At 37.6% G+C, this 21,791-nt stretch overlaps 1 protein-coding gene across 1 annotated transcript in view; it reads left to right on the top strand.

Moving 5' to 3' along the window:
- LOC150074941 (nonsense-mediated mRNA decay factor SMG9-like) overlaps positions 1-21,791 on the top strand; it is a 314,293-nt gene that overhangs the window by 39,305 nt on the left and 253,197 nt on the right. Inside the window, exon 2 of the mRNA XM_090388997.1 lies at positions 13,830-13,918. Coding sequence (XP_090245123.1) covers positions 13,859-13,918 — 60 coding nt within the window. The 5' untranslated portion in view covers positions 13,830-13,858. The remainder of the gene's footprint in view (positions 1-13,829; positions 13,919-21,791) is intronic.

The following is a 21,791-nucleotide window of genomic DNA, read 5'->3' as shown; positions in this document are numbered from 1 at the left end:
TTTTTAAAAATTTTGTCACTGGATACGCTGTATTGTTACTCTTTACAGCTACTTTTATGTACTGGCAATACATTGCACTTCTCCATTCCAAAGGAATCTTCCAAGAGTCCAAAGGTGCCCTCATGTTCTCCCTCAAAACTACAGGGTGTATGCCATCAACTCCAAGAGCCTTACTTGCCTTTATGTTCAAAAGTTTTTCTAATACATAATCATCTGGAATTACAACATCATTAATTTTATATGGCTCAGCCTCACTCGCACTGCCTCTTCTCAGCATGAAGGGTCTTTCGTCAGTAAAGACTGATGCCAAATACCTATTCAGTTCATCCACGTCAACTGGTTTTATCTTAGATGTTCCCACACCCAGTGCAAAAGTGTACAATCTGATTAGCTTTCTTCTTTGGTGTATTCACTTACCTGAAAAATTTCTTGTCCCTGTTTGTTGCTCTCTTAGTGAATGCTTTCTCATACACAGTATTGGCCTCCCTGACCTGATTTGTGATACTATTACACTTTGATCTTAGCCAAAAAGGGCCGACCGGGCTAGCCGGGTGGGTAAAGTGCCTGCCTAGCAACCCAAAGGTCGCTGGTTCGAATCCCGCCTCGGGCTTGGATCAAAGTACTGCAAAACACCTTGGGAGGTGCATTATGGCCACAGAAGCCGATGCGCCAACAACTACAAAAAAAAAAAAAAAAAAAAATTAGCCAAAAAGGCTGAGAAGCAATGTCGTACTATTACAGATCAACTTGTACCTGTTGTAGGCTTCAGTACTTTCCATTGCTCTGTAACTGTTCCATACTATTTTTTTCTGCTGTATTTGACCAGCCAGCTCTGCAATCATCCATTTTGGCATCCTCCTCCTGCAATCTTTTCTTAAAGGTATGTATGCTTTCATGGCTTCTGTGGTTTTTGCTTTATTCAATAATTTGAATGTATTTGCCATCTTTTGGCAATCAGCCTAATTCACTGATACCATATAGGGCCTTAACTGTCAAAGTTCCCTCTTCTGAAGTTAAACCTGTCCCTTTAACCAGTACAACATCTTTCTTCATCTTCCAACTGAGATTGCATGATCACTTCCTGATATTGATTTCTTTAACCGCTGTGATGTCGTTTGATTCTTTAGTAATGATGAGGTCAAGAATATTCTCACCCTAGTACTTTCTCTAACATGCTGGTACAATTAATAATGTACTTTATTTAAAATTTTTTTCCCCATTGTGAGGCATTTCTCACAATGGGGAAAAATTATTCCAATGTATTTGGAGCAGATTAAAGTTACCCATAATATGACATTCACGTTTGCATGCCTATTGTGTTTGCATGTAAAGACTCATCATATTCTTCACAATCTTCTACTCTGTAGATTACTCCCACTCATTGTTCCTTTGCTTCCAGCTAACTCATACCATACCCCACAGATTCTGTGCTGGCATACGTAACTTCAGACTCAGCAAAAACGTTTTGCACTCGGGCTGCTTTTTGGTAAGAAGCATGACCCCTCCACCCCTTCTACCTTCCCTATCTTTCCTAAATACATTATACATACCATAGTGGAACTCATCATCACCAATTTCCAGGTGGCACCACATTTCTATTAGCCCTATTATATCAGCAGTATTTGTCCTAACCAGGAGTTCAAATTCAGCCATTTTATTGACAACACTCTTGACATTACTGTAGGCACAGTTGAAACTAAGTATTCTTCTATAGTTTACTACCCTAACACACCCCTTGAAGTTATTCAGGATTGTATCCCAAGCTTTATCTTCTTCCTCATTTGAAATGTTTCTACCCTTAGAACATCTTATCGATATTGGCTGTTGTGGCAACAAACAAGAATTCATTAGGTGAGTGCAAGCATTACTTTGACCCATATCATCAGTTAAGTGCAGATCCAAAGTACCCTCTCCCCCCTTAACTGCCAGTTTCCCGGAACCCTTAAGGCAGTGGCGTAATTAGAAAAAGTGGGCTCCCTGAAAATGTTTTGGTAAAAATAAAAAATTAACAATACAACGATAAACATATATTTAAAATCTTTATCAATACAATATGAAAACAAAAATAATATTAAATTCTGTAAATGTAAAAATGAAAAATAAATTCTGAAAATTAAATGAAGTAACATATTAACTTAAGTAATTTAGAATGGTTCATCTAGATTTGGCATTGGCAAAATCATTAATTTAGAAATGTCCATTCTTTCAGCTTTTTGAGCTTCTATGCTAAGCAGTGCTAGTGCTGATAGGCATTGTTGTCCTATGGTGTTTCTCAGATAGTTCTTAATTAATTTCAAGAAAGAGAATTCCGTGGTTGATACAGTAAACGGAATTGTCAAAAATAGTATCAATAAGGAGCACACTTCCGAAAAACCAGCAATCATATCATAGTATTTTACTATGACTAGTTCTGCAAATTTGCAAATAGTTTTAATTTTTGCAATTTCACTTTTTAGTGACTTTACACAAAGTAGTAATTGCATTGAAAATGATTCTGAAAAGTCACTTGAAAATTTCTTTTGCATCTTCTCTGTATTTTTTATAATGGAATTTTTATCCATTTGGATTAATTGAGTTGGAATAAGAAATGCAAACAAGTCAGAAAATGTATTTAGTCCTCGAAACCTTGTGTGCAGTTGGGTAGTCATTAAGTCAATTACACGATAAAAAAAGTTAACTTTAAAGAGCATTTCTGCATTTTCAAATCGGTAGTCCTCTGCCAGTTCATCAAAATGCTTCCTAATAAATCATCTGACAAATTCATTTGCAAATTTACAAGGTATACCCCATTTCTGTGCAATAGAGTATGCTTCCTTGACGATATTTTAAAATTAATTTCTTAATTTTTGCACTTGATTATGCGATGTTTCTATGCTCAATGCAGCTTGACTAATATCTATATTTGTTCTTTGCAAATTCATTGATTTTGAATTAATATTCGACAAGATTTTTTCTCTCAGTAAGGTGGTTAACACAAAATCAAAAATTTCAATATTATTTTAAATGGCTCCTACCCCTAATGAGTGGGCCCTTATTTGACTTTCGCTCCCCAAGTCACGAATCCTTAAAAATTGCCCTGGAAGCAGTAGCTATGTTAATACCATTTCACCTCTATTCACTGCACTTTTGCTTGATCTGTGCAGCTAGCTAACAAGGATTTATTACAGAATTGTTCGTAGACATAGTAATAAACATAATTTTATAATAAACATAACTAAAAAACTTACATTTTTACTCAATTAAATTTTTTTCTGTTTTGATCAGGAGGGCAGTGGGCCCCTTTCGGTCATGGGCCCCAGTGCACCACATTGGATGCATTGGCATAGTTATGCCACTGCTTTAGGGTATCCTCAATGATACTGGCAAAACTCCTTGCACCATCCTTGTTCAAATGAATACCATCTCTACAGAACTGATTCCTTTTACTTACAAATGTGGGTCTTGCTGATAACCCCCCCCCTTCCTGGAGCCTTGCAGATTCCCTCAAGTCTCTAGTTAATCCACAAGGAGGCTCTCAGCATATAATCCCTCCTATCAAGTCAAAGTAGAAATGCAGACATACACATTCTGACCTAACTTTGCACTTTTTCAGCATAGCCCTATATTTATTCAACAGATGGTCAGCTCGTGCAGGTTTAATATTGTTAATCCCCACATGAATAATAGTTCTCTCTCTCTTTTCCTACCTTCAAGTCTGACAGTCTGTTGGTAACATCATCATTTGTTGTTCCTGGCAATCCCACTCTGGTTCTGGATCACCTATCATTATTAGAAAAAAATGTTACCCATTTCCCTGACATTAAGTCTCTCAATAAAACTAGATTGCCTTTGAATAGAGCAGTCTACACTTGACTATTCTTTTCTGCGACCAGAATTGGGGGTACATCATGTTGGCAGGACAGGAGATAATGGAGTCCCTGACGAGCTCCCAGTTATATTTATTTCTAGGGCAAGCAGTCATTTTTTTAGTGACTCAAATTCTTCTTGTAATGCACCAAGTTGTAATTTGAATGCTGCTTATGTTGGTTGCAAAGAAAAGAGTCTCCAGACAAGCCTAAATTTGTCTGCTAGACCAGCTTTAGAATACATGCCACAGGCTATACAAATGACAAAGTTCCAACTCACACTGGAAATGTTTGCAGGCATTTCTGGTGCGTTTCATGTCCTGTTTGAGTCCTGATGTTCCTGGACTGTGTATTTTAAGTGAATCTTGTAGCAACTATAATTTAAGTAAAATTCGAACTTTAGAAAGATTACAAAATTAAAATTTTTGATTTATTACAGAATTTATGTTAACAAAATATTGCAGAAAAAACACTAAAGAAATTAAATTTAAGGTACTAAAAGAAAGTTACAAAATTCCTGCCAAAATATCGATAACAAAGGCTATCTGAATAGTAAGCTGTAGCTTTCCAAATAACTAAATACAAAAATGAACTAACCTACATGACCATAAGAATTCAAACTATAAATTAACTCAGTTTTGTGTATTAAAATCAAATTATAGTTATTGAACGGGTCAGTGCCTTTGCACCATGTTTTGTTGTAGTGAACTGTCCAAGTTGATAATTGGCATCTTTTTAATTGTATTTCATATTGTGGATACCTTCACATTGAGTGGCCGAGGTATTGCACTGCTTTGAATAAGTAACACTTCACCAGTGCAGACGTCTAATGTTACTTATTCTTAACAGATACCACCACCTAGATGGCACCGTTTTGAAGCTTGTTGGCTTACTCATTTGTGGGTGGGCAGGTACCCTATTGTTGCAATAGTGACAACCCAGTTATGAAGTATAAGTCCACAATATGAGAGATGCCTGATTGTGTGTAATAGTATAAACTAAGGCAATTATTTTGTATGAAGCATGGCACTACGCTTAAGATTTACTATTGAATGGGTCAGTGCCATCGCACCATGTTTTCATAGTTAACTGTCCAAGTTGATAATTCCCATTATTTACTATTACTGTTTACTTTCATCGTTGTTTACTCATTATCATAATTTACTATTACACACCATCAGGAATCTCTCATATTGTGGACTTATACTTCATAACTGGATTGTCACTATTACAACAACAACAAGGTACCTGCCCACCCACTGATGAGTAAGCCAACAAGCTTTGAAATGGTGCCGTCTGGGTAGTGGTATCTGCCAAGAATAAGTTCATTAGTGTTCTCCACTGATGAAGCTTTACTTATTCAAAGCAGTGCAATACCTTGGTCACTTGTTGTGAAAGTATCTACAATATGACATACAATTAAAATTATGCCAAATATCGATTTGCACAGTTCACCAAACAAAATATGCTACAAAGTCACTCCCACACTAGTGAGGCTTTTGTGGATTTATTGGATCATTGTTTTCAACAGCAGCATGTTCGGGAGGCAACTAGAGGGAGTAATACTCTTGATCTGATTATCAGTAGTGATCCTTTATGCATTAAGAATCTGCAGATAAAGGAACCACTAGGTGGCAGTGATCACAGTGTGCTGAAGTGGGATTTACTCAAAGAGGTAACTACCATAAGGGGTAAAGGGAAGGGTTTTTGCTTTCGTAAAGGTGACTACGGAGGACTGAGACAGTATTTAAATTCTATACGGTGGGAACAACTGATGATGTTACCAACAGCAAATTCAAAATGGGAAGCATTCAAAGAATTAATCTTGGAAGCTACTAGGCTTTTCATACCAACTAAGAAATATTGTTCAAGGTTTAGGCCTAAATGGATGTCAATGAACTAATGAGACATGTGGCCAAGTCACAAAGTAGGTTAGCCAGGCAAAGGCAGATTACAAGAAATCTTTGGCAAAGGATGCAAAGAAAAATAGCAAAGTATTCTTTACTTATGTAAACTCTAGAAGGAAGGGGATGAATCAGATTGGTCCACTGGATATCGATGGCTCAACTGTTGATCTTGCTCAGGTGGCTAACAAACTAAATGAGTATTTTTCATATACATTCACACATGAGGAGTTATTCCGGAAGCGGAATGCCAGAAGTGAAGTAAACTCTGGCAGTGAGCTAGATGATTTTGTAATAACTAAGAGGAAAGTGGAGGAGAAATTTGAGGATAAACATAAAAAAGGCACCTTGGGTGGATGGGATCTATCCAGTTATATCAAAGGAGGCAGCAAAGGAAGTAAGCAAACCCTTAGCCATAATTATGAGAGCTTCCTTGGACTCAGGGGAGGACAAGTGACTGGAGATACCTACTGGAGATGTGCAAATGTCACCCCAATTCACAAAGGAGGATCAAAAGGTCTCACAAGTAATTACAGACCTGTTAGTTTAACTTCTGTTACAGGGAAATTAATGGAGGCACTGGTTAAAGAAGCACTGCAGGATCATCTAGACAAGACTTCAGTTATAGCTCGGACACATCATGGTTTTGTTAAGGGGAAATCTTGTCTGACAAATTTGATTCGATATTATGATTTGGTCAGAAAGGAACTGGATGCAGGGAATAACTTTGATATCATATATTTGGATCTTAGAAAGGCTTTTGATACTGTTGCACATGGAAGGCTGCTGCACAAATTGGAGCAGTGTGGCATTGGAGGCCAATTGCTACTATGGATAAAGGGTTGGTTGAGTGGGAGAAGACAGCGGTAATCAATGGACACTGCTCTTTGTGGACTAATGTTATTAGTGGAGTCCTTCAGGATTCAGTGTTGGGTCCATTGTTGTTTTCTGTATTTATTAATGATACTGATGATGGTATATCAGGCTTAATGTCCAAGTTTGCAGACGGTACGAAGGTTGGCAGGATTGTTAATGACACTAATGACTGTACACTGCTGCAACAGGATCTAGAAAAGTTGAGCAGATGGGCTTGAGAGGTGGCAACTGAAGTTTAACATTGACAAGTGTAAAATACTGCATATGGGAAGCAGTAATCCCAGAGTAACGTATTAACTTTGTGGTACTACACTGACAGTGGTAGAGATTGAAAAGAACCTGGGAGTAATTGTGCAAGCAGATATGAAGTTTTCTGAACAGTGCAGATGGTCTGCAAGAGTAGCTCATGGTGTCTTGTCAATGATATACAGGAATTTTTCTAGCAGGGATAAGGATTTTTTTTTTTTTTTTTGATTTGGTAGTTGTTGGCGCATCGGCTTCTGTGGCCATATTGCACCTCCCAAGGTTTTTGCAGTACTTTGATCCAAGCCCGAGGCGGGAATCGAACCCGCGACCTTTGGGTACTTTACCGGGCAGGTACTTTACCCACTCGGCTAGCCCGGCCGGCCCAGGGATAAGGAGGTGATTATCCCCTTGTATAAGGCAATGGTCAGGCCACACCTTTAGTACTGTATATACGTCTGGAGGCCTCATTTTAGGAAGGATGTAGAGCTGCTGGAGCGAGTGCAGAGAAGGGCAACAAGATTTGTGAACGGAACAAAGGGTTGCTCTTATGAAGAACGGCTTAAGTTTTGAAAATTACAGTGTCTGGAGACTAGGCACCTTGGAGGTGATCTGATTGAAGTGTATAAAGCTTTGAATGGTTTGAGCATGCTCAATGCTGATGGGATTCTTCCTCTTGCTCAGAATAATTGCCTGAGAGGGCATTAATTCAAATTGAGGAAAGACAGCTGTAGCATAGATGTGCAGAAGTTTGCTTTTAGCCAGCGTGTGGTTGATTGCTGGAACAAACTTCCATCTGTCGTTGTAGAAGTTTATATTCAAAATAGAACTGGATAAACATTTGGAGCTAGTGGATGGGCGAAATTAGATTTTTTTTTTGGCTGATGCCATATCAGCTTGCTTTCTTGCATCATGTGCCTTTACTAATGCGAAAGGTACTGACCCATTCAATAGTGAATCTTAAGCATGTTCCCATGCTTCGTGTAAAATAATCTCCTTAGATTAAAATTAAAAAAAACACCCAAACTTATTTCAAAAACTAACTTGTAATGAAAAGCTAATGAAATACACAGCCACATGTTGTAGCCTCGATCTCAGTATCCTTTTGGATTTATACTGTTTTAATGTTTCACTAATGTTCTGATGTCATTTTTCTACTTTTGTAATCCCCTATGAATTGTTTCATGGGCCTGGAATGATCCATGAAAACAACAGGGTTAAACCCCTGAGATGCTGAAATCCCTAGAAATTTTGTAATTAATAAATGCATTGCTTTTTTTTTCTTTTTTTTTTTTTCACCTAATTAAAAACAATGCCAAGAATCTGTTTGATCTTTGATTTGAAAAAAATTGAAACTGAAAAACATGAATTACTTGTCTCGGAGAACATTTGTCTACTAAACTCTGCTGGCCCACCCTCTTTTGCAACACTTCATTTCCTTCCCACGGTAATTTTACAGTTTAGAAAGTTAGAAAATGTTTACTTATTGTTGGGTACCACTAGTAGAAAGTGTCAAGAAAGTTTTTCATGAGAAGTTGTGAAGTTGTGCTGTTTCTGTCTCCTGTTTTTTGATGGTCATAAGTTGAAACATTTGTTATTAGCATTAGCATTAGTAGAGGCATACATTGCAAGAAAGCAAGCTTATGCAGCATCAGCCAAAAAAAAAAAAAAAAAAAAACCTTCCTATTTCACTGATCCATTCTTTCCAAATGTCTGTCCAGCTTAGTCTTAAATTTATTTAAACTTTTAGCTTCCACAACAAAAGATGGAAGCCTGTTCTACCAATCAACTACCCTCTGGCTAAAGGCAAATTTCCATACATCTGTTCTACAACTATCTTTCCTCAATTTGAAACTGTGCCCACTCAGGTTCTTAGTCTGAGCAAGAGGAAAAATCCCATCAGCATTCAGCTTCCTCAACCCATTCAAGGCCTTATACACCTCAATCAGATCACCTCGCAGGTCCCTACTCTCCAGGCTCTACAATTTTCAGAACTTAAGCCTTTCTTGGTAAAAGCACCCCTTTGTTCCCCTTACTAATCTTGTTTCCCTTCTTTGTACTTGTTCTAGCAACTCTACATCCTTCCTAAAATGAGGCCTCCAGACCTTTACACAGTACTCTAGGTTTGGCCTGTCCATTGCCTTGTATAACAGGATAATTACCTCCCTGTCTCTGCTATCAAAATTCAGTATTTTGCATTTTTCAATGTTAAACTTCAGTTGCCACTTCTCAGCCCATCTACCCAACTTTACCAGATGCTGTTGCAGCCGCATATTGTTATTAAAAACCCTGGAACCTTTGTATCATCTGCAATCTTTGACATTAAGCTTGATATACCTTCATTAATATCATTGATAAATATACAAAACAACAATGGGCCCAACACCGAACCCTGGGGAACTCCACTAATAACATTTGTCCACAAAGAGTAGTGTCCATTGATTACCACTCTCTGTCATCTCCCACTCAATCATCCCTTTATCCATTGTAGCAACTTGCCCTTAATGCCATACATGTCCAGTTTGTACAGCAGTCTTCCATGTGCAACAGGATCAAAAGCTTTCCTGAAATCCAAGTATACAATAATCAAAATTATTTTTGGCATTCATTTCCTTTGTGACGTTATAGTATCCAATCAAATTGGTCTGACAAGACTTTCCTTTAACAAACCCATGCTGTGCCTTAACTATTACTGCATTCTTGTCTAGATGATTCTGTAACTTCTTTAACCAGTGATTTCATTATTTTCCCTGGAACACAAGTTAAACTAACAGGTCTGTAGTTACTTATCACCTTTTCAGCCCCCTTTGTGAATTGGTAATACATTTGCACACCTCTAGTCCAGGAGACCTCCCCTGAGTCCAAGGAAGCTCTCATAATTATGGCTAAGGGTATGCTTACTTCCTTTGCTGCCTCCTTTAATAAAACTTGATAGATCACGTCGACACCAGGTGCCTTATGTTTAACTTTAACAATTTCTCCTCCACTTTGCTCTCAGTTATTACAAAATCACTTAGCTCCCTGTTAGCATTTGATAAACTTCTGGCACTACCCTCATTGATGACTCCTCATGTGTGAATGGAGATGCAAAATACTCATTCAGTTTATCAGCTACCTGAGCATGATCATCAATAGTCAATCCATCTATATTAAATGGTCCAATCTGATTCATCCCTCTCCTTCTACAGTTTACATAAGTAAAGAACTATTTGCTGTTTTTCTTTGCATCCTTTGCCAAAGATTTCTTGTAATCTGCACTCGCCTGCCTAACCTCCTAACCTAGTCATGATTACAGACTAGTTTATATCTGCCATAAGCTGCTGTGTCACCTGATCCCATACATTCTTCTTCTCTGCCATGAGCCTCTTTAATTCATCTGACATCCATTTAGTCCTACACCATGAACATTATTTCTTAGTTGGAATGAAAAGCCTAGTAGCTTCTCATTTAGAATTCAACATTGGTAACATCATCAGTTGGATCCCACTTTACAGAATTTAAAAACTGCCTGAGACCTCTGTAGTCACCTCTATGAAAGCAAAAGCCCTTCCCTTTAGCCTTGATGGTAGTTACATCTTTAAGTAATTCCCACATCAGTACATCGTGATCACTGTCACCCAGTGGTTCCTTTATCTGCAAATTCTTAATGCATGAATAATCATTGCTGATAATCAGATCAAGAGTATTAGTCCCTCTGGTTGTCTCTCAAACATGTTGCTGTAGAAAACAGTCATCCAATATATCCAGAAAAGTCTTGCTAGTGTGCAAGTGACCAACCCACAAGTTCCAGTCAATGTGCGGAAAGTTAAAATCATCCCCCATTATAAGACATTCTGATTTACTGGCCCACTCTATTTCTCTGCACAATTGCTCATTATACTCATCAGATTCATTAGGCTTATAACACACACCTATTCTCCTTTTTCCTTCCCCAGTGCTTATTTCACACCAAACAGACTCAACACTGCATTATCCACCAACGTCAATTGGATGCACTTCCTTATATTTGGTTTTCCTTAACTAACAGCATAACCCCTCCTCCCTTCCTGTCCTGTCTATCCTTCTTGTACACATTGTATTTCCCCAAATTCCAATTCTGCACTGCTTATATCTGTGTCACACCACGCCTCTAATATCCCAACAATATCTACAAACAATTATTATAGGGGTTGAGTTCTCCTTGCTGTTACTGTTGGCTACTTTTTATCACTTTTAATGATCATTGGTATAAAATCAAAATAAAATCAAAATTTTTTTCAAGCTGTTTAAAATATTTTCAATTTCATCTCTAAATTATCCTCAGTTTGTTCAAATACTACCAAAGAACTTGAAAACAAAGTTTGCTGCTACTTCTACATTTAATCAATAACCCATCATTGTTATTTTTTGAAGATCACAGGAAACTTAGAAAAAAGTAATCCTATTGATAACCTTAAAAATCAGCAAAAAGTGATTCAGAAATTGTTCACTTTTTTGATGACACTTTATTTTTGGTATATTATGAACACAACTTTTTAAAATTCATTTTTTTTTATATTAAAACTTATAGTTTTAATTTTTTTTTAAAAATAAAACCTCTTCTTTACATGTGCTTTATCCCTTCCCTTATTTGGGAATTATTTTCACTGTTGATGAGTGAAATGTAAATTGAAAAACAAATTTATGGATTACCCCTACAATTGGATACTAACCAGATTCTTCAATAACACGAAACCGGAGAATATAACGGTTGGAGGGCCTGCCTTAAAACATAAAGCCAGTGCACTTCAGAAATTGAATGCTAGAGTTGCTGTTAATTTAAATTCTTGTTTTTCGACACAACTATAATCATCAAGAATAGGCATAACTTAATTCTAAAATTTTCATGTTTGCATGATAATTAACAGAGATTTCTGTAATTTTCAGTGGAGAAATCAAAGAAAACACTTTTGTTGAAAGATATTAGGATTTTACTTGGGTGGATAGAGTAAACAAAGAGCACAACATCATCATTGAAAATTATGTGGAGCCTTGAAGATCCTGCTTGAATGTCTCTTGGTTAATGCCAAATTTTTAGTCACCAGTGTTACCAATAGACCAAATGAAGAAATGGATCAATTAGAAGGAATGTGCAAAAATAATGGTCCTCTAAGGTTAAATAATTAAATTTTACTCACTGTTTGAACATTCCTTTTAATAATTTTTTTCTCCTGAAAAAAAAAAAAGTCCTTAAGGACTTTTTATATTCACCAGTATTAATTCAGCTCATGTCAGGATGGAGATTCAACTGTGCACCTTAATTGTTTTTGTAAAGATTTTCAAGCACAGGTAAAGAAAGAAATTATGAAAACCATGGCAAATTACGAATTCGATCGGTCAGCCTCCCTACCCGTTGTGAATCAATATGTGAATTATCCACTTAACCTGGCATGTTATGGTCTGTTACGCACACATGCTAATCTGTTGTCTGTTACTCATATGTCAATCAGTTCAAGAAAATCAATTTCATGAACACAAATAATTTTCTATAAAACGTCATTTAAAATGTGTCTTCAGAATTCTTCCCATAAATCTGTCTCCACAAATATTCATTTATATGACTGTACATGTGATTTGAACTTCCATTTAATCTTTTTATGACAGTTTTCACTCTTCCACTGGGCTTTGATATTTTTGGTTTGTGTGTATACCTCTGTATAAATTCAAAAATCTATGTACTTTACTGTTAAGTGCTGGTAATACTTTTTTTCCAAATCCTTGATCTTGCATCCTGCTCATTCATCTGATATAATGGTTTTTTTTTTTTTTTCTTCTTTTCTCACAACTTCATGAATAATCTGAAGGAGTGTTTTGGCCTTTTGATTCTTCATAAATGTTATGTACTGGGGGGGGGGTTCAAAAAGATTTGTATTCACCCAGGAGTAGTTGTGACAGAAGGCTGAAACAAACACTATGTATTACACTTTTTCAACATAGTCACCAGACAAAATGACATATTTTTGCCACTCTCAATACACTTCCACAGGCATTTTGGAGAAGTCTTCCTTCAAACTGTGACGGCAGCAGAAATCACCTCTTTGTCATCAGCAGTGTTTTTCAAAAAGAAAGGACTTTAGGAGTAGGAAAGAGAAAGAAATCTGAGAGTGCATGGTTGGGGGAATAAGCAGGACATGGCAATATTTCAGTTTTTTCTGGCACATCAACATTTCATGTGCATGTTGTGCCATTTCCTTTTTCAGGTGAGGAGTCAGAAGTCTCAGAACCCATCCAGCAGACATCTACTTGTATGCAGCTGTTGATAGATGATGTGCGCCACAGACTCTATATTAGCTTAGAGCTGTGCAATCCTGGTGATCTTAATATATCTTAATAATTCCGGTGATCTTCCAGGATTAATGCCTCAGTTTTTGCAGAAATTCAAGTCTAATGTCAACAAGTATCTTCTTTCATCTTCTCGACTTTCAACCCATGCATGGTACTAAGTACTATAGGTCCTAATACCTCTTGTTCTTGAGGTTTCATAAAAAAAATAATAAAAAAAAGTAACACTCTTCTGTTATTGCAGTTGCTGGAAGTTTAAGCCTTTCTTGGTTAGAAATCCTGGGATTTCTTCATCATGCACTTGAGGTTCTTCCACATTTTAATTGTTTATACCAATGTATAAACAATTCAAATATAGAAAGGGGAACAGAATCACTGATCTGTATCCTCTTTATCTGTTGTGACTCTTTATTTCATTCAAGACTGTAAAGAAAAAAAATTAACTGTCAGATTGAAACCAAAATTTGTATGGTTGTTATAGTGATTTTAAGGCATCAAACAAAAAAAAATTCTTATTTTTATCACAGTTACTTCTGGGTGGATTATTTTTTAAAAAATGTGTATCAGTTGTATGTATATTAGATGCAGTATAAAGTATAATTGATAAAAAAAAAAATGATCGTATTGGATTAATATTTCTTTGCATTTTAACATCATTTAGCTGAAAACAAGCTATTTCTTCAACCACAGATGAACTCTCCTGTTAAACTAGTAGATGAAACTTTTCACTGGTGTGAAACTGCTTTAGAGGTAAGTTTATTAATCTGAATATTAATTGTTTATTTGAAATATTTCAAGGCAAGTTTAGAATGAATATGGAAAAGTACTTAATTAAAAATTTATAGAATATTACTAAAGTCTAACTTAACTAGTATTTTTGATAATGCGATATCTAGTTAAACTTAACACTAATGTACATCTAATTCTTTCCAGCAGTTCATAATAATTACTAAATGTCACGCAATGCTAAAAAATATATTAAAACTTTGGTAGATAATTAGACATAGGGCTTGTGAAATTTACCAGTTATTGTAAAGAAGCTAGGAAATCACAGACAGAGCCTTTTCAAGTAATGAGAAAGATGTCATTGTCCATCTGTATAAGATTATAGTGAGACTACCGTCCTCCAGATATGGAAGATTGTATATCCAGATACAATTTTCTGTATCCAGAAGCTATACCTATTTAAAAAAAAAAAGGAAAAAAACCAAGAGGTTCGGTTTAAGAAAAGGGTGACCAGTATGGTGAGGGGCACTAATGGAAGTCTGTATGAAGAACAGCCTAGAAAGTACAGTGTGCAAAGCTTGCCAATTTAGACAAGGGGAACTAACTGGAAATGTATAAGGCCTTGAAGGGATCAGTGAAATGAACAATTTAAGTATATTCTTCTAGTATTGGATAAATATAAAATCTTAGGCATTAACAAGGTGCCAGATCTCTTGCAGTTTACCTCTGTGCAGGTACCATATTTCCCCATGTATAAGACGCACCTTAATTTTGGGGCCCGAAATTTGAAAAAAAATGTATTACATAAAGTTATTGAACTCAAGTTTTATTCATCATAAAATTCATACAACTCATCACTGTCAAAACTCCCATCCATTAGCTTGTCCTCATCTGTGTCTGATGACGAATCACTGTCTTCATATATTGCCTCGTCCTCAGTTCCATCTATGGCATTTGAAATGCCACACTTCTTAAATGACTTGACAATGATCTCAATCTTGATATTATCCCAGGATCTTTTCACCCAGGTACAAACTTCTCCTATAGTTGGTTTCTTCACTCTTCCTGCTGGTGTCAAATTGTCCCCAAAAGACTTCATCCATTGGTTCCATTCGTCTCTCATGTCAGCTTTGAAGGGTTTGTTAATGCTGACATCAAGTGGTTGGAGCTGGGATGTCAAGGTATGACGGCAAGTTTTGTTTTTTGCTCTGCAGCAATCCTCTGTATTTTTTGTTATGTGTGCCCTGAACTGATCAAGCACCAATAGGACAGGTTTGTGTAAGAGCCCACCTGGTCTCCTGCTCCAAATTTTCTCAAACCAGATCTTCATCCCATCCTGATCCATCCAACCCTTGTCATGAATGTGGACAATCACTCCTCGAGGAATGTCTTCTTTTGGCATTGTTTTGCGTTTGAAAATTAGCATAGGAGGCAGCTTGGTTCCGTCGGCACAACAAGCTAGAACAACTGTATAATGGCTCTTTTCATGTCCACTTGTCTTCACAGTTACAGTTTTCACCCCCTTCTTATCAACAGTTCTGCTACTTGGGACATCAAATTGAAGGGGAACTTTGTCCATATTTGCAATCTGTCCCAACTCAAACTGATGTGTCATTCAATGTCGGAAGACATTGAATGACAAAACGATGAAATTCAAGGACCTTCTGCTCATAGCTTTCAGGCATCTTTTGAGCAAGTCTGGTGCATGTACGCATGCTTAGTCCATTCCGTTTCATGAACCTGAAGCACCAATTGTATCCTCCTTTGAAATCAGTAACTTCTTTTTCATCAGCAATTCTTCTTGACTCATGCTGAACCATCTTTGTGGACACAGGAATTCCAATTGCCCTATGCTCCTCAATCTATATCTTCAATTCCCTCTCTAAATTAGGCCATTTTGCTGACTTGCTTCTAATGGCCTTCTTCTGCCATGGCATTTTCAGTAGGATTTCTTCTTCCCGTAGCCACTCTCGGATTGTTTTCTCAGTTGGAAGAGGACCAAACTTACGTTCAGCAGCACGATTTCCATTCACTTTTGCAAACTGGATCACTTTTAACTTGAATTCAGCACTGTACGAAAATCTTTTTCGAGCCATTTCTGGGCAGAACGTGGCAAAATGTAACCTAATAATACCGGTAACAAGTGCAAAACAATGAGCGCAAAGAAAACAACCGCAAAAAAGCTGGAAATACAAGGAAAAAAATCCACTGTAAAAGATGCGCCCAGTTTTTAGATCCCAAATTTTTCGAAAAAAGGTGCATCTTATACATGGGGAAATACGGTAATTTATGCCAGTGTAGGTCATTAGAATAAATTATTTGCCACAGGCTGAGGTAGAGAGTGGTAAAGTTAAAAATGGAATTGGATAGTCACTTTTTGGTGACAGGAAAATTAAAATAATCTGATTTTTTTTTTTTTTACCAGATGCAGAAAATTTATCCATTCTGATATATGTGCTAATACTAATTAATACGGACTGATAGAGGAGACACTGAGTACTTGGTGGTAATAAATTGCCCTTGTCATTCGATTAATTTGTATGCTGAAAGGGGACTGCTTGCCATTCTCTGAAAGTGGATGAGTATTTGATGGAAATTCATTACTATTTAGAAAGGAGTTCAAAAAGAAGGACAGGTTTAAATGGTAAACTTCCAATTATTCTGTGATATGTTGTGTAATTTTTTAGACTTTTTTTAAATTTTCAATTATTGCATGCCACCAAATGAAAAAGGTTGAAGCCATATGTACACATTGGCTGTCTTGGATTAATGTTTAACTAGATTGATAGAATTGTAACCCCTGACGTATATTTAAATAAGGGATCAGAAATGCTTAGAAACAGCTTAAGAAGTTTAAAAGTTACCAAATTGGAAAATGCAACAAACAATTGCTAGTGAACAGTGCTGACACTTTGACAATATCCAATAATGAATTCCTCAAGCAAAAGAACTTCTGAATCATAAACTACTGATAGTATAATCTGAAAGCAATCCGAGCAAGCTGATAACTCTAGGCAGATTATGTTTGCATGTGTAGAAAGGTTCATATTCCTATCTTCTGGCATGAATGAATCATTTTGTTTGTTCCTTTTAAATGTTCTGCCAGTGTTTGAGAATCTGAAAACATTGCTTTTCAATCAAATTTTCTTCACTTTCATTTGCTCCTTGATATATTATACAAATGTTTAGACTAATGGTTGCTAATTCTTTTATTTTCCTTATGGAGATTGATTTCAGAATCATTGTTCTGATTTTGGTTGCTGTTATCATATCAGCTAAATCAGGAAGAATGATTCCACTTAAGCAGCCCTTCTGCCAATGTCGTGATGATATCCAAATTCCCATTAGTTAGAAAAATGTTCTTATAAATGCTGAGGTAGCATAACTTCTAATGATTGGCAAAGGGAATTTTTGTATACAGGTGGATATAACCATGCCCTCTGTGCCCAAAAAAGGGCATGGTTATATCCACCATGGTTTTTATTAAGGCCCAAGCCTTAATAAAAAAATAAAAAAAACCTGATAAAAATTACAAATTCTCCTACTTTCCAGAATTGAGTGGTTGGCAGCTGGAATAAAGAGTAGGAATTAATGGGGTGTGGGCAGGCTTAAGTGTGTGTGTGTGGTTTTTGCAACCTTGTTAAATATGAAGTTCTAGCAGTTAAAAGAATGCTATGGGAGCAGCATGTGCCCGTTCCATCCCTGAATAGAATAGATTATAGACCTAATCAGGATACTTAGTTTATTCTCAATTGAGATAGCGAGATTTGGAAGCTAATCAATACTTACGAGTCCGTAGAAATACCGTTCGTGAATTCCCGCCATTTTTACACGATAGCATAAGCTTAGTGTAGTATAGTGCATAATATAATATAGTCAATTAATCAGTAAATCTATTAATCTTGATAAACTTTATTGTCAATTAAATTGTAGTTTTAACTCTATAAATATATATAACGACTTAATCGTAACAAATAATTAATACATAACTATAGTGGTACACGTGATACGGAAGTTGTATAAAGGGAACTCGTAGAAAACACTAGATACCGAAAAAAATATATATATAACATAACTGTTTTGGGATATAACTTAAGGATTTAATTTTTGTTTTGAATTTCATTGAATTAAATCGGAATCATGACTCTGACCAGAGCAGCAAAGCAAAAGGCTCAAGCTAATGGGAGTGCTGTGGTTCAGGGGAGAACTGAGGGGGGCAGTTGCCCTCTGAATCACAGTCTATTAAAATGCACTGTTTGCTTGATGTTTGCGGAGCAGTCGGGTACGGGACATGATACTGCCAAGGGGGATGTCTTTGTGTGTGCACGATGTAAGGAGTGCAAGGAAATCAGGCGACAACTCAGCGTTGTTATGGGCCTTTATGAGAGCTTGAAGGATAGGGTGGATGCCCTCGAAGGAAATAAATTGAGGGGCCCATCAAGCTCTCAGCTGCCCACATCAACGCCAGAGCTTGCACTTGGTCATCAGGCAACACAGAAGCAGCCCCCTAGGCAGAATGCGCTGGTCCCACAGGAACTAGTAGTTGTTGGTGACTCTATTCTCAGGGAAACGGGGAACATGCTTTGTAAAAAGGATAGGTGGAATAGGACCAGGGTATGTCTGCCAGGGGCAAAGGTTGATGACGTTGTAGAGCGGATATCATCTTTTAAGGGCACAAAAAGTGATATAGTTGTACACGTTGGCACCAATGATATTAAAAGTAGGAGACCGGCGGAATTACTTAGCAAGTACAGGTCACTGTTGAAAAAAAGCCGTGAATTAGGGTTGAACTTGAAAGTGTCTGCAATTCTGCCCAGACACGATAGGAGGGGGTATATGATGAGAGCCTTGTCGATCAATTCGGCCCTGGAGGGATTGTGCAAGGCTCAAGGGGTAGAATTTTTTTCAGCCTGGACTGTACTTGTTAACAGGAGAGATTGCTTCTACAGGGATGGGATACACTTAAATAGAAAGGGTGCAAGAATTTTTGCTGATGCTGTCGAGGCAGTGTTAGGTGGGTCGGAAAACTGCTAGTTGGGGGGGATACAAGGACTAATAGATTAACAGTAGCCACTGGCAGAGGTGGAAGTGATTCTTGCACTGCTTCTATTGAAATGAGCAGAAGTCTGAAAAACAAGATGCAGGATATTTCAGCGACTGCTGGTAGTCATTGCGGTACAAGTAAACACATGGGTTGTGTTAGGGTAGCTAAGAATAGAAACAGGTGCATGTATACCTGCGTGTACACCAATGCTAGGAGTTTGGTAAATAAATTTGATGAATTTGAGGTATTGCTCAAAACATCAAAGGCAGATATTGTTGGGATATCAGAGACGTGGTGTCACACAGATATAAGTAATGCGGAACTGGAATTTGGGGAATACAATGTGTATAGAAAGGATAGACAGGACAGGAGGGGAGGAGGGGTTATGCTATTAATTAAGAAACACATAAAGTCCAAGGAAGTGAAGCCAGTCGACATCGATGGACAGGGCAGTGTCGAGTCAGTTTGGTGTGACATAAGCATAGGGAAATCAAAATTGAGAGTAGGAGTGTGCTATAGGCCTAATGACTCTGATGAGTATAATAAGATATTGTACAGGGAAATAGAGTGGGCCAGTAAATCAGAGAGTCTTATAATGGGGGATTTTAATTTCCCAGATATTGACTGGAATTTGTGGGTTGGTCACTCGCACACTAGCAAGGCTTTTGTGGATTTATTGGATGATTGTTTTCTACATCAGCATGTTCGTGAGGCAACAAGAGGGAGCAATACTCTTGATCTGATTATCAGTAGTGATTCTTCATGCATTAAGAACCTGCAGATAAATGAACCACTAGGTGGCAGTGATCACAGTGTGTTGAAGTGGGATTTACTCAAGGAGGTAACTACCATCAGAGGTAAAGGGAAGGGTTTTTGTTTTCGTAAAGGATACTATGATGGTCTGAGACAGTATTTAAATTCTGTACAGTGGGACCAACTGATGATGTTACCAACAGAAAACTCAAAATGGGAAGCATTCAAGGAACTAATCTTGGAGGCTACCAGGCTTTACATACCAACTAAGAAATATTGTTCAAGGTTTAGGCCTAAATGGTTGTCAGATGAACTAATGAGACATGTGGTAGAGAAGAAAAATGCATGGGATACATACAAATTAATGGGTGACATGGAAGCCTATGATAGATATAAGTTGGTCTGTAACCAAGTCACAAAGGAGATTAGGCAGGCAAAGGCAGACTACGAAAAATCCTTGGCAAAGGATGCAAAGAAAAACAGAAAAGAGTTCTTTACATACTTGAACTTGAGAAGGAAAGGGATGAATCAGATTGGTCCACTGGATATTGATGGTTCAACAGTTGAGGATCCTGCTCAGGTGGCTAACAATCTAAACGAGTATTTTGCATCTACATTCACGCATGAGGAGTTATTCAGGAAGGAGAATGATGTAGGTAAAGTAAACATTGGCAATGAGCTGGATGATTTTGTAATAACTGAGAGGAAAGTGGAGGAGAGATTGTTGAGGATAAACATAAAAAAGGCACCTGGGGTGGATGGGATCTATCCAGTTATATTAAAGGAGGCAGCAAAGGAAGTATGCAAACCCCTAGCCATAATTATGAGAGCTTCTTTGGACTCAGGGGAGGTACCCATAGACTGGAGATGTGCAAATGTAACCCCAATTCACAAAGGAGGATCAAAGGCTGACACAAGTAATTATAGACCTGTTAGTTTAACTTCTGTTCCAGGTAAATTAATGGAGGCACTGGTTAAAGAAGCACTGCAGGATCATCTAGACAAGAATTCCGTTATAGCTCAGACGCAGCATGGTTTTGTTAAGGCCAATTTGATTGGATACTATTGATACTTGCCTGACCAATTTGATTGGATACTATGATGTAGTCACAAAAGAACTGGATGCAGGGAATAACTTTGATATTATATATTTGGATCTTAGAAAGGCTTTCGATACTGTTGCACATGGAAGACTGCTGCACAAATTGGAGCAGTGTGGCATTGGAGGCAAATTGCTGCTATGGATAAGGGGATGGTTGAGTGGCAGAAGACAGAGAGTGGTAATCAATGGACACTGCTCAACGTGGACTAATGTTATTAGTGGAGTTCCTCAAGGTTCAGTGTTGGGTCCGTTGTTGTTTTCGGTGTTTATGGGGGGCTTAGAGGGGAACAGGTATCCTGTGTGTTATCAGACACTCAGCCTAAAACACTGATGGATCCAACATCTCTCTATTACAGAAGATTTAGGAGAAGTCCGGTTGGCCTGCCTCCCTAAAATCCACTCATGCACACCTTCTCGATGGTAAGCCCTGTTACGTCACTTAGGTGGCAACGAACGTGTAGAGTGGTTCTCTTCAAGACGCCTGGTCAGCGTGAAGAGGAAAAGACCAAACCCTCCAGCAATGAGAGCACAACAATACAAATGGCCCTCAGTCCCCAGCAGCTTTCACTCTCCCTCTTACGGCAGTGAGAGGATCAGAGTGGAAGCAGAGGGTGCTAAGAATCTCTGGGTACGACCAGGCTGCCATGCACGGAAATTGAACTTGGCCTGTTATAACGTACGATCACTCATCGGTGAAGACAGGATATTAGAGCTGGAAAAGGAATTAGAAAATGTGAATTGGAATATCATCGGTTTGGCTGAAACAAGAAGAAGAAATGAATCACTTATAAGTTTATCAAGTGGAAATCTGCTGTACACCAATGGAAATAGTGAAAGGAGTGAAGGTGGAGTTGGCTTTCTGGTCCATAAAGATATAAAAAACAACATTTTGGAATTCAAAAGTGCATCACCAAGGGTGTCAAGACTAATATTCAAGATTTCTAAGAGGTATAAGCTAAAGATTATAATGATTTATGCACCAACATCAAGCTATGATG

The sequence above is a fragment of the Mastigoproctus giganteus genome, chromosome 14, assembly GCF_048544385.1.
Source record: "Mastigoproctus giganteus isolate SK-2022 chromosome 14, ASM4854438v1, whole genome shotgun sequence".
Lineage (NCBI taxonomy): Eukaryota > Metazoa > Arthropoda > Arachnida > Uropygi > Thelyphonidae > Mastigoproctus > Mastigoproctus giganteus.
This window is presented reverse-complemented; position numbering and strand designations above follow the sequence as displayed.